This window comes from Aedes aegypti, chromosome 1, assembly GCF_002204515.2.
Source record: "Aedes aegypti strain LVP_AGWG chromosome 1, AaegL5.0 Primary Assembly, whole genome shotgun sequence".
NCBI lineage: Eukaryota > Metazoa > Arthropoda > Insecta > Diptera > Culicidae > Aedes > Aedes aegypti.
Window position 1 is genome coordinate 238,784,593 of NC_035107.1, and position 18,783 is coordinate 238,803,375.

The 18,783-nt window shown below is 37.5% G+C and overlaps 1 protein-coding gene across 5 annotated transcripts in view; it reads right to left on the reverse strand.

Annotated features, from left to right (window-relative positions):
- The window catches only part of LOC110674038 (cadherin-87A), an 869,996-nt gene that overhangs the window by 43,087 nt on the left and 808,126 nt on the right, over positions 1-18,783 (reverse strand). For all 5 annotated transcript variants that reach the window (XM_021837330.1, XM_021837335.1, XM_021837332.1 and 2 more), the window contains 3 exons: positions 15,088-15,635; positions 14,290-14,428; positions 13,409-13,563 (listed from right to left, as the gene is read on the reverse strand). In XM_021837330.1, coding sequence (XP_021693022.1) covers positions 13,409-13,563; positions 14,290-14,428; positions 15,088-15,635 — 842 coding nt within the window. The remainder of the gene's footprint in view (positions 1-13,408; positions 13,564-14,289; positions 14,429-15,087; positions 15,636-18,783) is intronic.

An 18,783-nucleotide genomic window follows, 5' to 3' on the forward strand; every position in this document is an offset into this window, starting at 1 on the left:
ATAACAAGAAAGTAGTTGATATAATTAAGAAATAAAATTGCAGTGTATATATATATATATAAAAAAAAAACAAAACAAAAAAAAAACAAACTTTTTCTCCATGGTTGTACGATCTTGCCGCGATGTGAGGGCTTTACCCATTAGCCGGTCTGCGAGTGATTCGAGGAATGGTTCTTAATTCCTTGGAGAAACTCTTGCAGAAAATCAAAATATTAGTTCTGGATTTATTCTTAGGGGTTTTTCAGATATTTAGACGTATCGCTACACGGTGTTTGGAATTTAACTACAGATAAGTAAATGAAAACGAAGTTCAGTACTGTACCACTTAGTTCTAACTAGAGACTGTAAAGCCGTCTTCAGTGTCGTGTGCCATACTCGTCCTCAGAGCTGAGGTAGAAATAAACGTATCTGTCAAAGAATACAAACTTTAGTTGGAACTACATGGGATAGTAATGAACTACATGTATTCCACTAAACAGCATACACTACAGATTTTTCTCGAAAAAATATTATATTATTTTTTAAAGGGACAACTGAAAATATCCTTAGACAATTAAAAAGGTGGATATAGAATAGAAAACAGTTCGATAAATTTTAAATTGTTTTATCATTCAAGGTCCCTTATCGATTTTTTTTTTCTTTTTGAAAAAGTTGAACTATTTATCAGCGTAGAAATTCAAAAGCAGCACCGCTGTAACGTAAAATGCACCAGTTAGGTAATCAAAACCCAAAATGTTCCCAATGGTGAGGTTTTCAGAGGTTTTTGGGGGATTCATGGTATTTTCAAAATACAAAAAGCGATCCAAAGTGGTTCCAGAGAGTTCCCACAAGATGTATGGGGTTTTTCAAAGTCATCACAAAACTCTCCAAGAAGTTCTGTGTTACGAAATACTTTTTATCGCTAACAAATTTAGGTGGCGGTTGTGGATGCAATTAAATTTTACAAAACAAAAGTCTTATTTCATCTTATATTTATAAATAAAAATGGAATGGTGTTTGTATGTCACAAAATGGCTTGAGAATGATTCAACGGATTTTCACAATTCTTCCACAGTTAAAATGGTTAAGGGCAACGACGTATCCAAATGAACTAAAACAATTATAAAACTTTTGAGAAAGTTTAAATAAACAGTAAAAGCAAACAAAATATTTTGAAACGGATTTTTGTATGGTGTACTGTACAGCCATGTAGTAGATGGCAATACAAAATGTTGATATAAAATTCCTCAAAATTTTCTAGACAAAGTCTAGAAAGGAATCTTGGAACCTCAGAAAAATTATGGAAAAGATCCTTGTATGAATATTTGGTTCAACTCTCTCACGAATCAGAGAAGGATTTACCAAGGTAATTTTTTCATAAAAGTTGGAGTAATCTTCTGGAGAACAATTTCAAGTAGATCACTTGCAAAAATGTTCGAAGAAAAAAATCTCGTCGAAACTATCTGAAAGATCCTGTTACGAAATCCTAAGATTTTTTTATGGAAAAGCAAAGGAGATAACATTGAAAGTATGCTTGAAGTAATTCTCAAAAAGATGCACAAAACTATCCCTGGAAAATCTCTTAAAAATTCACTACAAAAATCCGTGGAGTGATTTTTCAATTTAGGAACAAATTACTACAAATACCGAAAAGCTAAACATTACATATAGGGTAGGTGTACCAGTTATGGCCATAGTGGTTCCCTATTTCGCCATATGGAATAAATTGAATGTCTCCACATTTTGAACAGTTTTGTGTGTTTTAGCGGTAAGATATAGGGTATATCTTGATGTTAAACATTCGAAAAGATTTAAAATGTTAAAGTTAATAAAATTGCACACATGGCCAAATAGGGAACCACTATGGCCATAACTGGTACACTTTCCCTACTTTGCAATTGGATTAAATGGACAAATTGATGTGAAGTTTTGCGAAAAAGTTACACCTCTTCTCAGTGAGAATCGAACTCACGACTCCCTGATCTCTAGTAAGGGTGCGTTACCCCTACGCCATGAGAGGACTCATGGACGCAAAAGTTAACCTGAATTCGATTTCAGCTCAATAATCACGTGGTCCTTGGGAAGTATTTGGGAAAATTTGGGAAGTATTAATTGAGGAACATCTTAAGAAATTTTTAGAGCACTCCTTGGTACATTTTCTTCCACATATATCCATTGAAGAATTTTAAGTAGCACTTGGGAAACATTGTTGGTCAATCAAAGAAACTTTTTGGAAACTTGTAAAAGACATCAATGGGAAATACAACAAGATCGCTGTAAGGATTCCTGAAGGAATCCCAATATGACTAATGGCAATACGCATTTAGTAAATTTCGAAACATCGCATACCCTTAGTGGCCATCGTCGCTGCTGCATCCACCCGAACGCTATTTTATATTTTATCATCCTCCCAAAAAAAAAGGTTCCCATAGCCGACCCATCGACCGGCCAACCGTATCTCTGTGACGCACCGTTGCGTTGCTTTGGACACCAATCATCCAACCAACCAGCCAACGAATCAGCCTATCAAACCTGAATGAAGCCTGATGCGGACGACGAACCCACTGAAGAAGAGGAGGGATGGGTTAGGGTGCTAATTTATTCAGCATGAGTCCTTTCCCTCTGCAAAGCCATTGCGTGACATCCTGAGCAGAATCAAATACCAAGATTATAACACGTTTCTTAAATAATAGAAGTTGTTATCAGGGGTCAAGATAGCCGTAGCAAGAAACACACAGCTATTCAGCGACAATTTTGTTATTTTGTAGCATCCTTGTAAGATATTCTGTAATAATTTTGTAACAATGTTAATAAGGTTTGTTATATTTTTGTTTTATATAGTGTACAATTTGTTAGAATATTAGTTTTTAACTGTTAACAGTGTAAGTTCTACATATAACAACTGGTGTTATAAAAAAATCATACCAGAAGAACAAATTCTGTTACAATATTGTGTTTTCCATCTGGTCAGGATAGCAGCATCGCACCTCACCCCCCCACCATGGTAGTCAACTGAGTGGCTGTCACCCAAATGAGTGGACAGTGGCCGCGTTGACGCCAGCTGTCGGGAGGAAGTGTGAGCCGATGACGGTTATGGTCACACTTTCCATGCGGCTACCTTTCGGCGAGTTTGTGACAAACACACACACACATGCACACAGCCGCGTGGATTAAAGAGGAGCGTCACACAATGGGGCAGATCGCTGTTTTCGACGGCCAAAACCTCTAGAACTCTAGATATGCACCCTAGAGCTTTGAAGTCTTCAACAAAGTGTTTTGGAATAACTTGTACTATATTTTGACACATTCTGGTTTGATCTAGATAAGTGAAAACTGATCTAGATCAGTTTTATCTTTTTATAGGAGCGTCCTAGCAATAAACTTTCTTCTGCAAAGTTGTTCATTGAGGCATTTTTGAGATTTCTTCAGAACACACTTAAACTCTATCACTGACGTGGATTACGATATATGACAATTTAGTAGAAACAGTCAAAAAATCGATTTTTATCATTTTTTCATACAAAAAAAAATGTTAAAAAATATTTTGTCATCAAGTCTCAGAAGCTTAACTATAACAAACTAAATTTACATCATTGACTAGCAAAATTTTTAGATTTAATTATGTTTTTGATAAAAACCGTTAAAAAATAGTGTTTTAGAAAATCCAGGATTACTCATGAAGCGGCAGATGGCGGCAGCTAATTTTTTGTATACGACTAGTCAAGAACATAAGTTTCATTGTCCCGAAGAAAGAAAAGTGGGGCCACGTGGGGCTTTTTTGTTATTGTGGTTTGAAAATTCGATGAAAATATGTTAAAAAATGCTTATATTTGAGAAACTTTTCATGAATTTATATTTTTTAAATGTATTTCTAAAACATATTGCATATTGACCAAGTGTTTTGAAAAAGTCATCACCAAACTGGTATCGTACAATATGGCTTTTATTAAACACAATACTATTACTCTAATAAAAATCAAAGGATAGATAGATTTATGGGGCATACGGGGTAAATTATCTGGAATTGCGTTTAAAAGTTTATTGGAATACCAATTTAGAGATGACTTTTTCAAAACACTTCGTCAACATGCAATATGTTTCAGAAATACATTTAAAAATATAAATTCATGAAATATTTCACAAATATAAGCATTTTTTAACATACAGTTATCTCTCCCTTTCTCTATATTGACAAGACCATCGAGTTAGGGAGGTATCAAGTTACAGAACACAAAACCAATGCAACTGCGATCCAAGGGACCATCGAGTTAGCCATGAAAACCAACTTCTACTATGGTTCTCTAACTCAATATCGAGATACGGAATATCAATTAAGGGAGAGTTAACTGTATTTTCATCATATTTTCAAACCACAACAACAAAAAAGCCCCACGTGGCCCCACTTTTCTTTCTTCGCGACAATGAAACTTATGTTCTTGGCTAGTCGTATACAAAAAATTAGCTGCCGCCATCTGCCGCTTCATGAGTTATCCTGGATTTTGTAAAACACTATTTTTAGACTGTTTTTACCAAAAATATAATTAAATCTGAAAATTTTGCTAGTGAATGATGTAAATTTATTTTGTTATAGTTGAGCTTCTAATAATTGATGACAAAATATGTTTTAATATTTTTTTTGTATGAAAAAATGGCCAAAATCGATTTTTTGACTGTTTTTATTAAATTGTCATATATCGTAATCCACGTCTGTGATATAGTGTTAGTGCCTTCCGAAGAAATGTCAAAAATGCCTCAATGAACAACTTTGCAGAAGAAAGTTTATTGCTAGGACGCTCCTATCAAGAGATAAAACTGATCTAGATCAGTTTTCACTTGTCTAGATCAAATCTGAATGTGTCAAAATACAGTACAAGTTATTCCAAAACACTTTGTCGAAGATACCAAACCTCTAGGGTGCATATCTAGAGTACTAGAGGTTTTGGCCGTCGAAAATAGCGATCTGCCCCAGTGTGCGTCAGTTTCTGGCGGAATGGGACTTTTTTGTTCCGTTGCGTCGTCCGGTGAAATCATCCAAACAAATGGGAAAGATGAGTGACGTTCATATCTGAAGGCAGCGGTGCGATGTAGACCGCCGCCACCGCCGTGTTGGATCATTTGACTTTCGGTGATGGATAATGCGGATTGTGGATCGGTTCAAATGGTCTTTCAGGATGAAATGCTTATGGCAAAAATATTGCTGTGTGCGTTTAAAATGCAAATATCAAATGCGGTAAGATTTTTCTCAAGTAATGCGATGTCATAGATAGATTTTTCTTGCTAGGTCGGCGGCGATTTAGATAATCGTTGCTAGGTGTCCTTTGATTGTTTTGTTTTACCGCATTTGGAGCACATTTGTTGAAGATTTGCACCTCAAATGCAAACAGCAATATTGTGTGGAATGAATCGTAAGGCCTAGAAGTCCTAGAAGTATTGAGTGTCCTGTAGTGTGTTTGGATATTTGTTGGATAACTTGGCGGAGCTCTTCAGAAGTAAATCAGTCACAAGACCATGACAAAACCTAAACTATTATTTAAGATAGAAAGTTCTAAATGCAAACTCTCAGATATCTTACAGTTTGCATTAAGTACTTTCTAACTTGAATAATAGTTTAGGTTTTGTCATGGTCATGTTCTGGAGTCCTTCATCATTTGACTTCTTTTCGACTACAAGACACTATTTCAAGCGTGTGCTAGAATAAGGGCGTAAGTCGCATGATCGATTTCTCTTCATTGATCCAATGTCCTTGTGTCCTGAAGTGAAAAAATGCTAACGAACCCGCATCTTGTCACCTATATTGACATAAGAGAGGATCGATGAAGAGAAATCGATCATGCGACTTACGCCCTTATTCTAGAACACGCTTGATTTGAAGATAACAATTACACTTCCCAAGCAAGATACATACATGCCAACGAGGGCTCCTTTCTCCTTGATATTGTGTACGCTCACCAACGGCAAACCATGGTATCCACTGCATCTACACGAGGTCATGCGGATTGCATAGGTGTCGGAGTTTAGTGTTTTCATGGCACAAGTTTCTTTTGGTGGTCAAAAATGATTCCTTGTTCTTTTCTGTTACTTGCGATGAACAGAGTTTTGAACGCATATGAAATGTACTTCAGATTACGAAGAAGGAGACAGGCCAGAACCAGTGAATAAATTGTCACTCAACACGCAGCAACAAAGACATTGTCATCTCCTATTCTTGTTGCAACAATTTTATTCCGCAACATCAGTTTATCACCACTTGAACAGAATATGACAAAGATTGATCACCACATGCGCAGCGATTTCTTGGGCTTCGCTTTGCAATTTTCGAGAACTTTCTCTGTGTTGGTAAATATTGGCACAATGTCGAACAGCATGCATCAAACAAATTTGGTTTTATGTTCAAAATAACTGATTAATTGCGAGTTGAAAAGGTTGCAACAATGTTGTGCCCTGTGATTGTCATGACAATTTTGCTTCTGATTGTATCCCAATCCGCAAAAGTATGGACAAACGGGTTGTGAGCGACTTGCTTTGTTGTTTGTTTTTCGTCTCCTTTGATGACAATTTGATTCACTGGCCAGGCCTTGTAATAATCATCAACTATACTGTCAATTCCGTTTTCACCAGTCTGCTGATCATTGTACAGAAACTAACAAGATTGAACTCAGAATTATTGGGAATAAGTGTCTTATTTTTCAAAATCGAAATTTTGCTGTTTCTAGAAAATTATTCTTTTCTTATGTATTCCAGAACGTTTCCTGAAAAAATTCATGCAAAAATGCTAAAAATTTTAACCACGTTAGAGCTTTCGGCATCAATCAAAACGGTTTGAAAGATATTGAAATTGCAATTTCCACTCTGCATACAAAAATCGTCATTCAATTCCGTTCCTATAGTTTTAGCTATAGATTTTCGCGCCGACTGCCCATTTGTCATTCGTTCGTCATCTTTCCATACCTACACCTTTTTGTGCCACTCAAAGTTCTAGCGCGAGAATTCGGAGCAATCCTTGCCCAGCGATAGAATTTTAATGAAAAACTCAATTAAAGCGAGTGCCACTGCGATGCTGAGGACGCAGAGGACTCCATCGCGTCATCCACCAAAAACGGGGGCAAAAGGTGTCGCTAGTAGGGGGCTGGTGGGGATGCTTACTAACGTCACTTTACTCTCATTAGGTCATTCGTGTAAAGACTGGAACGCGAAAAAATTGGTCGACAAAAAAGTCGTATCTTTCAGTCAAAATTCATAATACAAATATCTTCTTCCTTATCTTTTGGTAGCTCAATTCATATATTTGATGGAAAACATGTTCGTTCATTATTTTGGTTTGCCAAATCCAAACTGCTATGTCATAATATGTCATATAGATCTGAAGGTCGAAGGTTCGATCCTAGTTGCCTGCTCTTTAATTATTTTTATTCTTCGCCATCTGTCAGATTCAAAAAGATTCTTTATATTTATTTTTGATATTATTTTTGATCTATTATCTCCAACAAATTAATAGCGATTATGACCGTCAGTAATTATTTTAGAACAACAAAATATGATCTTGGTCAGCTTCTTCCACCTGCTCGGGTTTGGCCAAATCATGTATTAAAAATGATCAGCTTGCTACAACGCTGAAAAGTAGAATTTAAAATTGCTGCCCACTGGCTATCAACTATTTAGTTTGTTAATTTTCGTTATGTTATCGGACGTCATGCTTGTCAGTATATAGAGCACCAAGAGAAAGATAAAATCGACTTGTTGATTTAGGAAAAAGTTGTGAATTCTGCACATCGTGTCAAGACTCTTGGCTGAAGGCTGATTCATTTTTAGGTTACCAACGGCGTGCTGCAATTGGTTTTTAATGATTCTATATTTTTCCTCTTCTAAACATCGGCTATTCGATCAAGTGTTGCTAATGTTATTACTTTTGTCAAAAATTCGCTCACATTGAATTTTTGTTTTTATTATCTTTCTTAAGTTATTTGCAGCCTTTTGTATTTACACTGATATAACGATAATATGAGATCGCAGTAAGCTGTGAGCGTGAGTGGATGCGTTTTAAAATGTCTGTTACATTTTGTTTCGCTTCTGCGCTATTTCAAGTTCGGCTGAAGAAAAATTCATTCGGCTGAAGGTGCTATGCCACCCGGCAAACTATGCGAAGAAAATTGTGTGATGTGAAATAGTGTTTTGTTATAGACCAAGCCCGAGCGGATTAGATTTCGCATCTCAGTAAGCAGTTTTTTTTATTGTGTGTTTTGATCGGCGGTGTTGCGCTATAGCCTAAAATATAGCTTTCGCGCATCCAAGTGCTTTTTTCGATTAACGCGTTTTATGGGCAGTGTTTGGCGATGGCGACAGTTAGTTGAATCTGTGTGCAAAAGTGTAAACAGTGTGCGTTGGGCAAATGTTTGAAAGAAGTACGTGTTTCGTCAGTAGTGTTTGATTCCTTGAATGTTACTCCTGTGAGGGCAGTTTCCAATAAGGTGATTATAGAACGAAGCCACACCTCACATTTTCAAGAGCACAAGACTTGAGAACCAAAGCATCAGCAAGCAAGTAATTTGATTGATTTTCAACGCGATTTTCTTGTGCACTTGAAAGTTCGAAGTTTGGCTTCGTTTTATAATCACCTTAAGCAGTGATGGAAAGAACAGAAAACTGGTGAGATTGTTCTTAATTATATAACCTTTCGAACCCACTAAATACGTGCCATGATCGAAAATATTATTTTCGATTCAGGAAGTGTGGATTCATTTTAGATATCCATTTGACATCTGGGTATTTTCGTGCGGGGCTTACTGTAGTGAAAATTACCTCAGAATGTGTGTGTATGTATCACCTTCCATCTCCAGGGCTAAATTTGTCCGCATCTATATAGACATCTAAATGTCTCGATAAACAGATGCAGACAAATTTCTTCCATAAAAGCACTGCCGGTCAGTGGGCGGTGGATTGTAAACACACACACTCACACATACACTGATATAACAATTATTTAAATCACACTTGTTTACATTTTCATAAGAGATATTTCCATCTTTGAATCATTGGCTGTTCTTTCAAAACTTACTTCTCTGATAATTATTGACATTGAAGCTTTTAACACTTTCACCAAGAGAATTTTTTAAAACATAAATTGTTTCTTCGAATTCTGTCCTTGAAGAAAATATTTACTTGCGTAATATATGATAACATATTTATTCGAAATTTCGCTTTCTTTCATAAAAAGGCTATTCTTCGGTTTATGCACTTTTAGCATTAATTATTCTTTAACTTATTTGTATATCAATAGTAAATTGACCTTGTTCATGAATAAGCTGTCCTATGCTATTTACAGTGCTAATCTGAGTAATAGCAGCGCATGTCGTTTTTTAACTTTGGCATGGTATAGCTTTGTTCCGTTTCAAGTACACCCGATTCTGTTTTTTGCGTACCGCGCAAAAAAAGTTTTCAGTTCACAATTTCAAAAACCGTGCATAAAAAGTAACACCATTTCTCGACGTTTCATGCAAAAATAAGGTTTTGGCGGAAAAAAAATGTATGGAAACTTTTTTTGCACGGCTGTGCAAAAAAAAAAAAAATCCGTACAAAAAGAGATCCGATCAACTAGATTTTGTATCCATTCAGAACAGCACTGTAGCTTCGGAACTCATTCGTAGCATGCAAACTTATATTTTATTATTTCGGCCAAGTGACCCGGAACTATTTTTTCATAATGGTTCTTAATTTGACCATGTCCATTCAAATAGAGGTTGCATTTTAAGTATTTCAACGAATATCAAATGAAATCAGTAGAAATATTGACAATATATCGATGATTATGCAAGTTAATTGGGCCAAAAGCTCCCCCCGCTTTTTTATGAGCACTGCTTTTCCTTGCACATCATATGCTCTATACAGCGCACTATTTCCCACATTCTGTGCAACGTACAGGAAAGGAATAGCCCGGAAAAGTTTAAAAACATTTACAACAATTTCTTGGGTATTCTTTGAATCTGAAAACCTAGGTGTTTTACGTCATGAAATCTTCTAAAATGTAGATCAAAGCATTACACGAAAAAACATAAGCTCACCAAGTATGACAAAATTCTCACTCAAGCTGTCAAAACTGACTCAATCATAAAGCACGTCAAAAAGTAGTGAAAACCGGATGTTGTTGTTTACGTTAGAAAGGATTTATTTAATTTTGCCAGACTAATAAGAAATCATTGTGTGAATAATCTGTAGAAATACTAGACAACGAGTGCAACAAATGAGCCAACTCATCGATGATTTTTCGACTGCTGAGTTGCGCGACTGACAACTCACGCATGAAAGATTTCAATCTTTCAAACTTGAGTTTCTCACAACACTGTTCCTGAGGAGATTTTTGATGGATTCTTTAAGATATTATTTGAATTCTGGCAAGACACATAACGAGCTGCTTGAAAAAACTAGACAAATAATCGATTAGATCTTTAATGGCTTTCTTGCAATATCTTTGCAAATTGCATTCTTGACTGATTTTTGAGAAAACGTTTGATAGGTATCATATTTTAGACGAGAAAAATGCAATGTTGCTCGTCTAACTGTGGAACGAAAAAAAAAGCAAGAGTAGTTAATGCGAAGTAGGCCGTTATTGAAATTTGTACGTGTCATCAATGATTGTTGCTAATTCATCTTACAATTGTGATTTAGAGAAAATCAGTTTGTTTCGCTCAGACATAGCTGGAAAAGTATCGAGTTAGGGAGAGAAGACTGTAGTTTGAAATTACGAGTTGCCAAGCCAACATGGCTGCCGCAACGCATGACGGGCTACCTAGCCTTAATCGATAAATTATCGTCTGATAACTCAAAATTAACTAAACGCAAAGTAGGCCGTCATTGAGATGTTTAAGAGGGTAGGATCCGTCATTGATTTCGAAATTTTAAAAAGAAGTTTTTTCGTTTAAAATCAAGAAAACTTACGTGAAAATGTGTTCACTGTATTCTATTCTCCAACCGAAACACAGTGAATACATTAACAAGAGTTCAGTTTGCGAAGAAAATTTGTGTACGACGTTAAGGCTGGTTTGCTACTGACAAGAAAAGAAATCGCCTGTCTCGATGCGTGGGTAATTTATTCCCAGAAATGGTCCAGAAATTCACATTTTTCTGATCACAGTACGCAGTTGAGGAAAAATGTCATTTCAAATGGGACTCTCTGTAGGAAATTTCTTGACCCATTCAGTCAAGAAATGTCTTTACTTTTCTTAAGCTTTGACGTTCTAACGCCGATTAAGTTAACGTCCCAAGACTTTTATATTAACAATAAACTAACTTTATCGATCATAACAATAAATAATTAATTAACAACTCTGAAACGAACAGAAGAGGAGACAGCAAAACTAATCTTTTACGGGAAAAGATGCGCTTCCTGGAAATTTTTTGAAGTTGGAATGTGATGACATGGAGTAGCTGTTTCGCTCTAGGATATGACGTGACAGCTCAATTAAGACTGCTCCTTTGTTTTCCAGTCGATAACCTTGACCACGGTGTACACAATAAGGTAGGCTATTCCCACGTGTAAACAACGATTTTTTACCAAAACATGTGTCGTCATTCCTATCGTCAAGCATGGTCCTTGAGCATGAGCAAGGAGAGCAGGCCATGCTTTCTTGTGCACTCGTTCGAGTTTGCGATAGGAATGACGTCACTGCCAAATGTCATTTTTCGGAGTATAATACCTTGCTTCTTTTTACCGTGACCTTGACGATACTAAAGCCAGTGTTACCAGTGTCCTTTTTAAGTAATCTTGTGAACAAATTTAAATATCAAGGCTCATAATTTGTTTGTTTTTTCACGCTTCATTCATTTAGTACAATAAAGTATGCTATATTTAAAAAAATCGGGTCAAAATTCATAACTGGTGGTATTTTTAGAGAGAATTATCAAAATTTCCATTATATTGCTTACAAATAGGTATTTTTTTGTTCATTTTTGCATTGTAGAAGCACATGATTTGAACTTAACATCGAATATAAATAGATTTGAAACAAAAAGATTTCATATACATTTTTCAAACATTCGATAAAAACTCTAATCTATGAATTAGCAACAAGGCCGGGCTGGCAACAAAGTGCCCTGTTTCAATCCAACTCAACGATGTAAAAGCAGGGCTATGCCAAAACGACCAATGAGAAGAGGTCGTTTTTTGACAGGCAATTAGTTTCGTTTTTGCCCTTTGACCTGTCACGTCTTGTCTTAGGTTTAGCTCTCAGGACATGCAAAAATTGTACAACAAATTCGATGTATCCGGCAAGAGGCTTTGTGCCACGAACCGAACTTTGTTGGGATAAGGCTGAAAGTGCTTTGATGGATGAACGTGATTGAAAGGTGAACCCAGCACTACAAAGAACATTTGTACAGCGTTGAGTCATTCAAGTGAGTCTAGCCGCAAATAAAAAGTTTTGATGATAATGATTAGAATGAGAAAAGGATGAGCATAGATGACCGTACAATTTGTAGTTTCTACTCCGTTATTGACCACAATAATCTGAATTGCACAAGGAATCAACAGGTTTTAGAGTAGCCAACCATTTTAAATGTACACTTCCAAGAATTCCAAATAATATGAAGTCAATAACGGTGCCGGCCATGTCCTTACGGTCATCTGGAAAGGGAAGGAATGTTGTTATGACATCTATTTTTACTAGAAACTAGATAGAAAAAATGCATGATCTCCCGTGCTACCTTATAAGAAATGAGGAAAGGTTAAAAATCTTGAAACAGCCTACAACATGTATTCACAACATGGGAATGTTTTGGAAGATTATGAACGGTAATCTGACAGGACTAATTGACGCTATGATGAATGGTGTGAAGATGTGCGGTCATATGGTACGTTGAATCAGCACTGGTTAGATTAAAGATGAAAACACTGCGGAACACGTTTTTGTCTCGAGCACCAAAATATCGCTATGCACTCAATTAAGGGTTACTGAATCCATTACCGTTTTCAAAAATATCATAGCACGTCTAGTTGTTTAGATATTGGCTGTTGAAATTGTAAAAATGACTATTGAATTCAAACTTTATATGTATATGTACCCCCTTAACACATCTCGTCTGAAACTGTTTCACGATAAGTGTCGAGGAGAGGGGCCGTAGAGCCCCACTTCCACTAAGCCTAGTTACGCTTCCACCCGACCGAGCTGCCACCCCATCGTTGGAGTAGGAATGGAGTTTATTGTAGGAATCTAGATGCTTCTCGTCCACCGAGACGAATGTCGCGCTTTTCATGTCGAGCCGGAACACAACCATCTACCGACGCAATGGATATCACACGATAATGAAGGTGTTATAAACAGCAAAGCAATTCCATTTTGTGCGGAGATTGTTGGCGTCCAAGGAATTTTCAGCGTTTGTGGGATTGAGTAGAGGGGGCTTGGTTGAAGGCGATAAAAAGGGGGAGAATTTGTGCGCTTACCTCGGGGATTTCCACCGTTGCGTTGGACAGTGCCGGCATGATGAAAATCGGACGATGCTGGTTGATGCTTTGTATTTCAATTTTAATTTCAGCCCGATCGCTGTGAGGTCCGGATCCTAGGCCATCGCGGGCCTCGATTTGGATGCGATAGTTGCCTGTGGCGAGAAAGCAAAATCAAATGAACACCTGCACATGATGAAACTCTAGAATACAATAATAGTGCGGCTATTTACTGGATTGGCCGGCTACTCAGGCTACTAAACTCTAATTAAAACACAATTGTAATTGACCTTCGAACTTCAACGTTATTGGCGAATAGCTAAATTCATAAATCAAAACCATCAATTTTCCAGCCAATGGAATCCTGCCTTCCAACCGTGCCAGTAATTTAATATCAACTTTCATCGAACTTCCAAATGTGTTTATATGCATTCCAATGAAATTGCTCCGGCGGTGCACAATCTGGTAGGCCCAAACTAAACACACCGAACAAAACGTCCTCGGCTAGGGTGACCAACTACTGGTTGAGTTCGAAAATCAGGACATTCAACTAAAATTTCGTTGAACATTTCTTTCTCTACAGAAAATATGAATTTCAAACATATGAGTTAATTATTTGGCACACCCAGCGCTAGTGGAGAATTTTCCGTTAGTCGAAAAGTTTCTATTGACTGGAACGGGAATCGAACCCACGCTTCGTGGCACAATACGAGCAAACGACTGACGTCGATAGCCTCACAGCTAATACCCTCAAATATTAAAAAACAATCTAGTCAAATAGAAAATCATGACATGTCCTGATTTATTTGAATGGATGGTAACCCTATCCTCGGCGGAACTACAATAGCAAAACCCCTCCCGTAAATCACCAATTCACTCACCGTCGAGTCCCAGCAAACTGGCGTACGGATACAGGATGCCCGAGTTTGCGTCCAGCCGGAAGGTGTTTTCAATATCGCTACCGATGATGCTATATTTCACGTCCCCAGCAGCGCCCTCGTCCGGATCGGTGGCCAAAACCTGTCGGGGGGAAGAAGCAAAAAGAGCGTGTGACAGTTTGCAGAATCAGAAAGTGCAGCGGCGGCCATTTGTTATTGTTCAATTATAAATTAATTTTCTATGGCTCTGCAGTATACGGATGGCAGCGCACAATGGGATCATTTTGGAAAAAAAGGCGATCAAAACCTTCAAAGAGTCTTGGAAGGTATTTTTGAGTATCAATATTTTCGGAATGTTTCTTTTGTGTTTGGATGGGCATCTAATTTTCCTAAGGAGGTGCGCTATGCGGCAAAGGACCACGTGATTTTTTATTTCCAATCTAATTCAGGTTAGCTTCTGTGTCCATGAGTCCTCTCGTGGCGTTGAAGTAACGCATCCTATCTAGCGAATAGGGAGTCGCGAGTTTGATTCTCACCGAAAAGACGTGTATCTTTTTCGCAAATTTTACATTAATTTGTCCATATAATCCAATTGCAAAGTATATGTAATGTTTAGTTTTCGATTTTTCTTTGCTTGGATTTACCTTGTGGTTTACCTAAAGCCTTCTGAACAAATTCTCTAGACACTGATGCCCTAAAATAAGTCCACTTGGGAAATTTGATCGTCTTCTACTGATTATTGCTGCACCGAAATACCCCGAATGACACGAGTGGACCTGGACCGGGCGCAAAACAAATTACCTGCAAGATTGCTGCCGGTGGATTGAGTGCCGCATTTTCCGCTACCGTGGCGTGATAAATCTTCTGCGAGAAGGTCGGCACATTGTCGTTCTCGTCCAGCAGTTTGATGGTAACCGGTGCGGTGGTCGACCGGCTGGTTCCATCCGGGGCCCGATCCGTGGCAATGGCAGTGAGGCCGATTTCCGTTGTCCGTTCACGGTCCAAGGTTGTGCCGTCGCGCACCGTGATAACTCCGGTGTCTGGATCGATGGCAAAGCTGGCAGCACTGTGGTCACCGACCAGGGAGTAGGTGATTTGGCCATACGGTCCCGAGTCGGCATCCCGCGCTGAAACTATGCCCACAACCGTTCCGGTGGGTGCGTTTTCCACGACGGACATTTCGTACTCAGGCTCGTCGAAGGCCGGATCGTTGTCGTTGGTGTTGATGATGTCGACCGTTACTTCGGCGGTGGACGTCAACTGCGGGATTCCGGTGTCCACCACGGTGACGTTGAACTGGATCGTTGGCGTTTGCTCGTAATCGATACGGGCTTTGGTGCGGATCAGACCTGGGATGGGGAGATGACGAACGGTGGGTGTTAGCATAACAGGGACATTGTTTATAATTAATTTAAATGATTTAAAGGCCGGGCATATGTAGTATATTATAGTTTCTAATCCCGGAAAGTTTTTTTGATATTTTGTTTCCAGGATTTCCTGAGATGTTTTAATGTAGAAAAAATATGGCCATCTATGTACAATAAACTCTCCCTTACTCGATGTTTAGTATCTCGATATCGAGTTATAGAGAACCATACAGTCGCCTCTCCATATCTCGATATTGAAGGAATCATTGAAATAGGGAGAGATCGAGACAAAGAACACTAGATTGAAAATCACTCCGTTACTAGGAAAATAATAAACAAACAAACTTCATTTCGAATTTCCAAATTGTTCCGATTCACTTAAATCTGGTCTAGTAATCAGTGTTGTGAAAAACTCAATTTCTCATAACTCACGCTTGACATTTTTCATGTGTGAGTTATCAATCACGCAACTCAGCAGAAAAAAATCATGGATGAGTTGACTCACCATTTTGACTCATAGTCTCGTATTTCCAAAATTTACTCACACACGGCAATAATTTCTTGTTAGTCTGCTAAAATTATAGTAATGCTTTCTAACGTAAACAACAATCTTCGGGTTTTACTAGTTTTCGACGGGTTTTGCGACTGAATCATTTTTTTCTGGTTTGAGTTGATTGAGTGATTTTGCATCAAAATCTTAAGCTTGAGATTTGCGAAGCAGATCAAGATATGGAGAGAGAAATCGTATGCAGAATGAAGAGACCGAAGCAATCATCGACATAGGGAGAGATATAGAGATGTAGAACATCGAGATGTGGAGAGTCGACTGTAGTAAAAGTTGGTTTTCATGACTAACTCGATGGTCCCTTGGATTGCAGTTGCACTGGTTTTGTGTCCTGTAAGTCGATGCCTCCTCAACTCGATGGTCTCTTCAATAGCGAGTTATGATGAGTTGGCTGTATATCCACAGAATAGTCACTTGAAAATTCAGTTTTTTTTATAAATTCAAAAAAAAATTTCTTTCTAAATCTCAAAAAAGGATGTAGTGAAATATTATTCGTAGCCAAAAATATGAACGCAACGGTACTTTTTCATGTAAAATCATATTGAATACAAGAGAAAGGATCTATCAAGAGATCTATTTCAGTAATTGAATAAGGTTATGCATTCTTCATTAATTTTATTTTATTGAACCCTCCAATACCCAACCTCGCCTTTAGACGTGGTACGTTTTGGAATTTTGTATATTTTTTTCTTAACCCCAAACACAAAATGATTTTATTTTTAGCTTAAACCTTGGGTGATAACACGCATATTGGGAAAGTTTTATACAACTTTTGAAACATTTCGGTATTTTTGAAAAATGATTGAAAAACTGTTTTATTTTATAACTTACAAATGCCGGGGTCTAATTTAACGTGTAAAACACACAATTTTTACATTGGGGTCGTCCATAAACCACGTGGACATCTATGGGGGAGGAGGAGGTCTAGCCAGTGACAACGGTCCATATAAGTTTGAAAATGTTTGTATGGACAAAAGACCACAAGGGTCTGAAAGTCCTAAAACTATTATCACGTGGTTTATGGACAGCCCCATTTTATATTTTTCTACAATCAACCTACCACGCAAGAAGAGCCTGGTGGAATTGAAATCATTTCTAATACATCGATTAGATTAATTACACGGAAAATAAAATATGGTCGGGGTTCTGCCAAACCGCACCAAGAGCCAATTTTTACAAAAATGAGTTATTCACACAAGAGCATTAAGATTATCATAACCTTTCCACATTACAAATATCGTATAATTTAAATCGTCCCTCGTTGTGTAAATTCATAATTTTTCTCTGGCGGGATATGTAAAGCTGAAATTGTATCCAACCAGAGCGAACCATAAACCTTAGTACACCCGATTCTGTTTTTGCACGGGGGATGCGTACCGTGCAAAAAAAGTTTTCAGTTCAAAATTTCAAAAACCGTGTAAAAAAAGTAACACCAGTTCTCGACGTTTCATGCAAAAACAAGGTTTTGGCTAAAAAAAATGTATGGAAACTTTTTTTGCACGGCCGTGTAAAAAAAATCCGTGCAAAAACAGAATCGGGTGTATCTCATTGGAGGTAATTGAGTATTCCGAATCAAAACGGCATTTTTTTAGAATTCTTTCTAAGACATTGCAAAGTGGTCATTCCGGACAACATACAGGATTAACATCAACGGATTTGAGCATGTAATGTAAGCGAGCGGCCATGTAAAATAAATTATTGTTTTTGTGGTGCTGATGTGTTTTCATTGAAATTTTGTTCAGCCATACCGCACCAAGTACCATTAATATAAAAATCGTGTTTTTGTATGAAAAAAAGGTATCAACACGCGTTAAACGCTCGCCTTTGCTTTTTATATAATATGTTGATAGATCCATGCCGGAGCCGTAATGAAATAACAAGACATATCAATTTGATATTATTCGAATAATTTGGTAGCACTTGGTGCGCTTCAGCTGTTCAGAAAATGACATTTTCGCCGTCAAACCTATTTGATCAGAGTGCGCATAACTTGTTTCGAGTTTTTCGCTTTCAATTCAACAGTTCGAAATGACCTAAAGGTAGCACGCCAAATCGCCAATCGAAGGACACGAGTTCGATTCCCGATCAATATTTTTTTACGTTGTCCCTAACAGACAGTCATAAAAATTAATCAACTTTCAGCTTATGTGTCTATTTTTGAACAATAGAGCACAAGCAGTTACATGCACAGCGGGAATGATGAATTTCTTGTCATTCCTGGTATCCGCTTCACATAAAGAATCATGAACTTGTTCAGCCAAAGTGTGCTAAATGCGAGTAACTTGGTACGCTCTGGCAGAACAAATTCATGGTTTTCTTCAATTATTACATTTTTTAACTAAACCATTATTGTCTTTTTCGAATCTTTGAGTGCGTGAGGACCTTAATTTAACATAATTTCTATTAAAATAGATAATCCCCCTAGAGAAAGACAGATAGAATACGTTTTGGATGCCTTGTACCAATTTATTGTGCACATAGGTTCTCCACATTATATTGTGGGCCAGTTCTATAAGAAATTACAAATTCTTCCCAATCATAGTAACATAAATATTTGTAACATGC